At 44.5% G+C, this 9,653-nt stretch overlaps 1 protein-coding gene across 1 annotated transcript in view; it reads left to right on the top strand.

The window, feature by feature from the left end:
* Positions 1-9,653, top strand: part of agps (alkylglycerone phosphate synthase) — a 30,560-nt gene extending 20,907 nt beyond the window's left edge. The window contains exons 18-20 of the mRNA XM_080535850.1: positions 2,265-2,364; positions 2,689-2,746; positions 7,444-9,653. Of these exons, the coding sequence (XP_080391976.1) occupies positions 2,265-2,364; positions 2,689-2,746; positions 7,444-7,565 (280 nt within the window). The 3' untranslated portion in view covers positions 7,566-9,653. The remainder of the gene's footprint in view (positions 1-2,264; positions 2,365-2,688; positions 2,747-7,443) is intronic.

Raw genomic sequence — 9,653 nt, 5'->3', positions numbered from 1 at the left:
ACCTTCCAGAGTGACCTCACCCCAGACAGACAGTGAGCAGTGCCAGGCTGCTCACTGAGGACAGATTAGGGCCTCAACCTGATTATGTTTCAGCCATTCATTTCCCGGCTGCAGCCTGTGACAAGATTGATTTGTCCATTTAACCTCTGTAGAAGCCACCGTGCCGAGTGATGGGCCACGTCAAAGGAACAACAGCCCTCCTCCCTACAGCCCCTCGACCGGGACAGGGCAGAGAGAGAGAGAAAGAAACACTCACTAGAGCTGCAGTCTCCTTTTTTCTCAAGGATAGGGTTGTGTTATTACGCTTTTGGATCTACGAGGGTTAGGGTTCAACACTGACATTTTTGTCTTTTTTTTTTTTAAATGGAGTTCTTCTGTTATGCGAAAGCCATATTAGATAGCTGACGCTCATTGCTTGAGTGAAAAGTGAATCAAAGGCGTTTTGTCAAATGAAACGAAACACATTTTTTAAAAACTAATTGATTCAATTTCTTATTGTTAAGTCATTTAAAAGCGTGTGACTGTAGTCATGAGCTCCTTTCACACATAGTACCCTGTAAATTACATTGAATCCCAACCCGGGTTCGCCAGTGATTTTCACATGAGCTAAATGCCCGAAGATTGCCGGGGTGCATCTTTTCACACGCGTCCTGGGTTTGCACGAGCTACTTGAATCACGCATTCAACTGGATGCAGAACTAGCACGTAGTAGACGTGAATTCGAACGAGACAGGCGTGTGACACTGCCATATACCATATATCTGCCATATATCATACCTCCGTTTTATATTTATTTATTATTGTATATTTCACATTAATTTAACAGTGAGGCAACTCGTATTATGCTTAGCATCAACACATTTGCTCACCAACGAAAGCACTTGATTACCGTTGATATAAACATACTATACTAGTCCAAAAGCACAGTATGGGAGAACTTGCTACAGCGCAGTGCACACTGTATTGTCGGCCTGAGTAAGCACAGTTGAAGCGAGGGAGTGAAATATTCAGGGTCTGGGGCAGTTCTTATGCGCTCCGTGCTGAGGGCTCCCTCCCTGCTGACTGTATGATGCAGGACAGCTGTGGGAGGAGATGGTGTGTGTGTGCACTGCTCCGTAATGCGTCTGTCACAAAATGTACATTTGATAACTAAGTAATCTAGCTAAGTAAGAAATCTAGCTAACTATGATTGGAAACAAAGTAGTATCCAGTTGTGGAATTATATTTATCACTTCTTTGGCTAATGTGACGTGGGTTAACTAGCCAACTCCTTAACATCAGTGGACCAAACCAAAAGTACGAAGTGAGAAACTCCTCGCTGTGATTGGTTAACTTGTTCCATGTGAAAACGTCTTGCGTCAGACATACGTAACTCTTTACGTGCCGGACCAGGGAATGTTCAGGCTTCTGTTCACACCTAAGCCTTCCCTGTAAATTCCATGGAATTATACAAGGTCCTGACCAGGGAAAATACCTGATTGAATTTCCCTGGTCAGTCGCATCCACACATACACCGTACCAGGTAAATTCCATGGAATCTACTGGGAAGGCTCGTATGTGTGAAAGGGGTTATGAACATGGTTATGGTAGTGTTCTTGCATACTGAACAACTGGAAATATCTCAGATGATCCAACAAAAGTGTGCTGATGGCCATTTAATATCCTGATAATGTGATGTTATTAAAGATGACAGACCCAACGCGCCTCCTCTACAGTGGAGAAAACATAAAGGGAATTGGGGTCAGGGATTCAGAAGGAAAGCCCAGCCTTTCGCTTCACTCTGCCCTCCAATTACGAAGGAAAAAATTGATTCATTCATTCTTAGAAATGCTCTTTAGATTCATGTGGAAAGTGAAGGAAAAGCAATGAACCGCCAAAAGAACGTGAACTAGCCTGCGTTTTCTGTGTTCTGCTTTGTGTATTATAACACTATAGACAAGATGGCACTGTGCGTGGCTGCTATGCTTCGAGCTCCTGACCAACATTGCAGTTTTTTGCTTCTTTTATTGTTATTTTGTGTTCATTTACCCTCTAAAGTGGCTAGCTAACTCAATTATGACAGAGACCTAAGCCTTAAGCTCAGTCACTCTACTACTGTCACTCACTATACTTTACTACGTTCTGTACTATTGACACTTTTTTTGAATTATTTCAAAATGTGTCAGCAAATTGCAAGATACTGCTAATTGTAAATAATCGTACACTTGTGTAATGTGACGTAACAATAAACTTGAAACTGTATCTCACCCTCTCATGTCTTCTAGAGTGACTCAGACCTACGATGCTGGAGCCTGCATTTACTTCTACTTCGCCTTCAACTACAGAGGACTCGGTGATCCGGTGCATGTTTACGAACAAGTGGAGGTAATTCTACCCGACACCCTTTTTCTCTCCTTCAGTGGAGGCTGGTGGAAGTATTGTAGAAGTTGGAATCCTGATTCTGTTCCATGTATTACAATGAGCCCATCTGCCCATTTCTCCCTTCACCCTGCCTCCACTGATCTCCCATCACCCAGTGCTTCAGAAAAAGCTTTGTAGAGATATGAATCACTTTCCTGACCTGAGAACGTACCCCTTGTACCACTAAGAGGGAGCATATCTAATATACAATGTGTCACGATGTGCTGATAGTTCGTCTTCTTTTGATAGAGATATTGATTGGTTTGCATGTTCTCTTGTCCTTCCTAGCATGGAGCCAGAGAGGAGATTCTAGCCAATGGAGGGAGCCTTTCACACCACCATGGAGGTACAGTACACCAGTCATATCATCTAACTAGTCATCGAACTGTTTCACCATGCGTGTTTTGTTCCATTACATTGAAACCGTACATATTCGGCCAGACCTGCTTTTCCACTGAGATTGATGGTAAGGTCATGGTTTAGAGTCAGATTTAGGCAGTATGACAAGCTCTTTAGGTGTGCTGGTCTATGTAAGTTATATTGCGTAGGAGATCCTTCATTGCCTCCAAAATAATTTCCCACAGAGCAGACAAATGGCCCCTGCGATGGCTCTTTGTTCATTTCAACATGGACCAAATGAAACGTGAGCTGGGGGGGGCGGGGGAGAAAACAACTCTCCCAGCGTGGCCTATCAGGGCCAACTGAAATGGCTGCCTTATCTATATTGCCATCCGCCTCAGCGTTTTCATACATCACTTCAGGCTATTCATCACGCCTGTCAAAAACAGCATGCAGTGAATCAGCTGCGATATTAAATCACAATTTTCTCCCCTCAGGGCAGGGAAGGTTGAAAATTAAAAGATTGCTAATAAAAGGAGGTGGTGGGCCAAGGTAAATGATGCTGCCGTTATCGCCGAGTATTTACTGACCTCCAAACAGTGGCCGGGGCCACCCGGGGGCTACACAGGGAGGTGTCAGGGGGAGAGGAGGGGATATTGATGCCGCTCCTGTGTGCAAGGCCCACTCTGTAATTGTGATTAATAACAGCGGGGCCTGCTATCTGGGTGCGGACAGGCCGGTTTGTCTGCCCACAATCAGCGCTTGACAAATGGACCTAGTTTCACTGGGTTTTGTATATCAAAGAAAACAGATGTAGTCTGGGAAGGCGAGGTGGGAGGGCACCGCAGGAAATATACATTTTTGTAACCTGTGTTTACACCAGGTCAGACTGCCTGCCTTGCCTGCCTTCTATTCCTCTCTCAAGCCCCTGCAGCAGTACACTCTGCTCAAAACACGTTGCTCAATTCGGTTGAGGAACAGTACATGACACAGTACACAGTACAGTAATATAGTGTCTATAGTGATGCGTCGGTTCTGGTACATTTTGAAAAGTGGTCAAATCTAAGTGAGGGTGGTCATAATCTATGTCCCTTTAGAATCATAATGACAACATTTAGCTGTTTCAGACGCTATGGCTGGCCTATAGGGTGTTATTGAAGAGCAGGCTGTTTTAAGGAAATGTCATGTTTAATCAGGTTCACCGGTGTTGCAGAAGTAGAGCTGTTGAAGATCAATCACACAGTCATCTATCCATCACCCCAGTCTGTAGCCTGTAGTCCATAGTGCACACAGCAAACACCATGGCCTTCCTACTGGCTCACTCCTATCAGAGGGATACAGCGCCACTGCCTTACCCCCCTCTTTCATGTCCTGGCCCCCATTTGTCAAAACAGCCCAGCATAATAGAGGGAGGGAGGGAGAGAAAGAGAGGGGGGTGGGGGGTGGGCGGTGGGCGGGCACTTGCTTCCATCTCCGTTCTCACCATAAGGCCTTTCACAACGGCAAGGCTCTGTGTGCCTGTTCCGGTTCCCGAACCTAATTTTGAACCCGCGGGCGTTTTTTTAGACTGAAAATAAACCTGAAAAGTTGGTTCTCAGCTGGAACCGAAACATTTATTCTTCCCTTGCGAACCGTGACGTCGTCAGTGGGTGTGCGTGAAGACAAGACAAGAGCAAGAAGGAAGGAGACAAAATTTCATCTACCCGGTAATCTAAATGTAATCATTAGTGATTAGAAAAAGTTTCATCATTCTCTCTATCTTCCTCAAACGCTCAGCAAACACACACACATGCGCAAACGTGAACTTCGTGGCCAATTCTATGCTAGTAACAGAGTAGCTTGCCATTGTTGATGGTTTACGCTTAAACTGGTATGAACGCGGGCTGATTCGCCATAAAGCACCAAGCTTCTGAGACTCCAGAATTGGAAACGGAACCGGCACGGAGCCTTGCCGGTGTGAAAGGCCAACATGAGAGTTGCACCAGGAGACCAGGCAGCCTCTCGTCACTCCGTACCTCTGCACAACATCAGCCCTAACATAGCCAGTCAACTGCTCCGCCGCACGGGTCACCGAACACAACCCAGAAAATGAGTTAATTCTGTTATTTTCCCTTCATTAACCTAGCTCTTATTGATGTGCACTTTCCCGGCAGGAACACAGACATATCTTCTGCCTGTGGACCTGTGTGTGTGTGTGTGTGTGTGTGTGTGTGTGTGTGTGTGTGTGTTTTTCTTCTGTCATTTCTAAAGTATGCCTGCTCCTGTTTGCATGTCTCAGCTGTACGGCCAGAGCCCTGTTAGATTGATTGCGATAGCCGGAGAAAAGGAGGGAAAATGACAAGATAGATGTGTAAATTATCACTGTGATGGAGGCAATGATGCAGTTCCAGCACCTTCTGTTTTCTCTCCTTCCTGAGTGGAGGGAGGGGTGGAGGTGGGACGAAGGAGGGGAGGGGAGGGAAGGTGGAGGGAGGGAAGAGGAGAGCAAGCTATTTAGTTAGTTATTGGCTATGTGCTGATTGGGTGAGTGACTGGTCCCTCTGTCACCATCTGGGTGTGTGTGGCGTGGTGGGGCCCTTGGTGGCCCTCCTGTCGGTCCTGTCTTGTCAGTAGACAGGCCTCCCTGGCCCCATGGCCGATCTCCATCTGTATTCCCTGGCTGGCTGTGGCCCCACTGATAACATGGCGCCCCTCCTATCCCTCCTGCTGCCCTCACGCTTTAGGTCTGCCTCCCTCCCACAGCCCAGCCTGCTAACATTGTGTGTGTGTGTGTGTGTGTGTGTGTGTGTGTGTGTGTGTGTGTGTGTGTGTGTGTGTGTGTGTGTGTGTGTGTGTGTGTGTGTGTGTGTGTGTGTGTGTGTGTGTGTGTGTGTGTGTGTGTGTGTGTGTGTGTGTGTGTGTGTGTGTGTGTGTGTGTGTGTGTGTGTGTGTGTGTGTGTGTGTGACTTAGCTATTTAGTTAGTTACTCACTCAGTTAGTTACTTACTTACTGAGTTAGTTAGTTAGCTGGTTAGTTTGTTAGTTAGCTACTTGTTTATGTAGTTAGTTACTTACTTAGTTACTTGCATGCTCAGTTTGTTACTTAGTTACTTACTTTCAGCACTCCTATCATTTCAGTTGTTTTCTATTTTCGACCTGCTCTATCTAATCTCAGATGATTACATTACTGGACCTGCAATGGCTTTCACCTTCTCTCCCTTTGTTAACTATACAGTGGCACCTGTTCAAGATAATGCCATTCTCAGTAGTCTGTTTATAGAGTATTATATCTGTGTGCTTTTCCAGAGGCAGTGTGACCTCAAAGTTAATGTTTACCCACACACATGGAGCACAGTGTGAGGAGAGACTACTAGTTCCTGCTCTAAGGACCGGCTGTTGCTGTCAGATTGACATCTAATTTATTACTGTTTCCTTAACTTAAACTTTCAAGACCTTATATAATTTATATTAGTTATTTCCTGAATTGACTGTGTGTTGTCTGTCAAAGGCCTTGAGTTTGGGTTAAACTGTAGTCGCGTTCAATTAATTAAATGTGGGACGCCTTGTTTAATCTGGGACTGATCGTAATTGTACCGGTTTTCTGCTGTAAATTCAGCATATACGTATATGTATAACAGATACAGTGATGTACAAGGTTTACTGACTGTAAAGGGCATAAGGAGTATAGAGGTGTTTCACGCTTGCCTAACTCATCATTATATCTACAACAGTGGATGACAGAGTGATGATACTCCAGAGATGGAATCCCTAATCGTCAGTTATTATGTAGACATTATGAAATACTGAACAACATTTTAAGGAGCAGTATTTGGAAGTCTCATGATTTCAGTTGTTTTCCCAGCCATCCTTTGCTTTGGTCTGGTCAGTGTTTGGGGCCTTGTTGTTGTTTGTGTGCCAGGGAGCAGTTAGACTCTGTCCCTTCCCCCTCTCCCTGTCTTTTCCCAGCCCTACCTTGACCCTCGCCCAAGCTCCAGACTCCCTCCTGAGGGGCTGGCAGGTCTGAGGGTTCTGGAGTGTGTCTGGTCAGACAGCTGGCAAAGCGCTGGGCACCCTGGCCAGGCCTGCACCACACCCCTGCGGCCATGCCACCTCCTTGGGACTGGAGGAGCCTTAGTAGAGTGGCAAACAGCCAAAGACATGGTGATAGAGGGCCATTGTATCCTAGGCCACAGTTGGCTCCAGCACACAGGCAGTGACCAGTGTCAGGGGGAATGAGCAGTGTGTCAGCCAGGAAAGATCTGGAGGTAGGGCTGTTGGCTGGGCAGGTCATGTTGAGGAACACACACACACACACACACACACACACACACACACACACACACACACACACACACACTGGTGGCATCAGTGGGAAGGGGAGTGGTGGCCTACTCGGGGACCAAGAGAGGGAGAGCAAGAGAGCTGCGAGAAGAGAGAGAGAGAGAGAGGGAGTTGGGCACGCGGCTGCCAGCCGGCCCCTCCTCTGGGAACACACAGAGCCTAATGAGTTTGATAGTCTGCTGGGCTCCATAAATCATGCCATGCAAAACATTTCTCCTCTCTGAATAAAAGCATTTATCACCCTCTGTTTATTCACTCACTCTCACAAGATGGATTGGCTCCCAGCAGCCTGCTGAGCAATCAGCCGTGCTGATGCCCTTTTTCTTTTTTTCCTTTTTCTCTTCCTCTTCATCGCGTTTATTTGTTCTCCTCTCTATCTCTCAGTTGGGAAACTTCGGAAGGAATGGTTGAGAGAGACCATCTCCAACGTGGGCGTCGGGATGCTGAAGTCCGTCAAGGAGTACGTGGACCCGGACAACATTTTCGGCAACCGGAATCTCCTCTAATTTCCTCAACAACAAAAAAAGATTCTCACCTTTATCTCACCTTTTCTAACAGCCTCTTGTGCAATTGGATTAACAGTTACTAAATGTGAATTTATAAGAGAACTATGTCAATGTATTTTCCTCCTATGTATGAATGAAAGTTGTCATTTGAGCTTTCAGCATCAGACATAGATCCATTTCTAACCTGTATGCTAGTGGCCCCTGAGCATCCAGCATCACCTTTCTTTCCATTCTCTGCATTACATTACATTGCACTTAACACGCTGTAACAATCATCTACCTATGATTCATTTGGAGACTGTCGTTGCCTCATGGCCTCTGTCCTTAACTCACCTGGGGTGAAATGGTCAGAATATGGAGCAGAGTATGTATCGTAGTACTGTAAATGTGGACTGTAGAATCATGCCCAGTCCCATCTTTAAGCATGCCATGATAATGGCCTTTTACACTGTACATGGTGCACACTAATGATTTTTGTTCCCATGTTTTCCTATAATCAATTGTTTCCTTCAATTCTTGCCAACTTTATTAATTGTATTTTTTTTTAAAGCATCAACTGTTTATTTGATCTGTGTGCGTGGCACTACTTTAGCATTAAGCTCTACATTAATGGCTTTCTAAAGCTCTGTGCCTTTCTAAAGATGTCTGCCTTTCCCCTCTCCTGCACACTCACAATGTGTGCCATGTGGACCCTTTGTGACAGCTTCACCTGTTCGTTTTGTATGCCAACCCATTACTTCCCTTACATGTCAGTGCCCTCCATTACAGAAGTCCTCATGCTTTTTGTTTTTACTTAATTGTTGCCACAGGAGATGTGTAATTTGTTGGACCTAAAAAACAAATTATTTAAATTATGTTTTAGTGGGGCTTCTACTGAAAATGTACCTTGAGGTGCAGAAGTCCCTCCGCTCAAACCTAAGTCACTGCATCAAACAGTCATTTGAGAAAGTACCTGTTGGATAAGGTGTTGGATAAGGGATAAGTTCCTATCAGCTTATGTTTTTGTTTTTTTATTGTTGCTTTTACCTTGCATGGTGTTTGCCTGTTGTACAGGGTTTGTTAACAGAGCCAACTCTACTTGGGTCATATAGTACATGCTTTACATTTTTTGCATATTATTCTGAATCCCAGTGCTCATGTTTGTACCAAAGACTTTTCCCACACATCCCACTATACAGACAATGCAAACATACTGTATGTACAGTATATGTTTGCACATGCTGTGTATATGGAACATGCGTACAATTAGTTATACATTAACACCTATATATCCTTATAAGAAATCTTATTTTTTTAATAGGATATGCAAATACCCAGATTCCATCTTTACAATAATTTACAATTAACTGATATGTATGACTGTATGTTACATGTATTTACTGTCAAAGACAGACCTTCCTCTACTCACAGTTAGATAATATTACATATTTGAGTTGCACTGCTTCAAATTCAGTGACTAAAAGCCAGGGGTTGCCATTGCTCAGAAATGAATCAGAATGCACTCAGTTTCTCCCCTGGTTGTTGTGTTGTGGTTTTGGTGGAAACGATACTACTGAGTGTGGCCAATACAATGGATGAATATTGTACATTTGTAACAGTTGACCCATGATTATGCAGCTATGTTTGGCCTCTTTTTGAGAGTCATGTTTTGATGTTTTGTCCAATCCTAAAGTGGCCAACGTGGATGTTAAGGGTGCTAGAGGGAGATACAACATGAGATGTTGTGCTACTGTGTTCCTTTCAGTACCATGTCTGCATTCCTTCTGTTCCATACGTATCTCTGCAGCTCTTCCCTGTGCAATGTCACCCTCGTCCTGCCAAGTGTCTCTCTCTCTCATATCCTGATCCAATGAAGATTTTTGCCTCAATGAAACTCCAATGAAGGAAATGACCCTAGTTGACATTTTTGGAACAGTTTCTGGCTTTTACTTCTCGTGACAGTTCTGAAAGAGATCTCAATGAGAGCCTGAAATCTGAAATGCTCTGTATGTATGTAGGTTTTTTGTTATTTTCCACTTCTTGATAATGTATTAACATTACAGTACATTTTGTCAATGCTGTTTGTGCAATAAATCGAAATAAAACATG

The sequence above is a fragment of the Nansenia antarctica genome (genome assembly GCF_963989245.1).
Source record: "Nansenia antarctica genome assembly, chromosome: 7".
NCBI lineage: Eukaryota > Metazoa > Chordata > Actinopteri > Argentiniformes > Microstomatidae > Nansenia > Nansenia antarctica.
The sequence above is the reverse complement of the archived record's forward strand: the minus strand, read 5'-3'. Positions and strand labels throughout refer to the sequence as shown.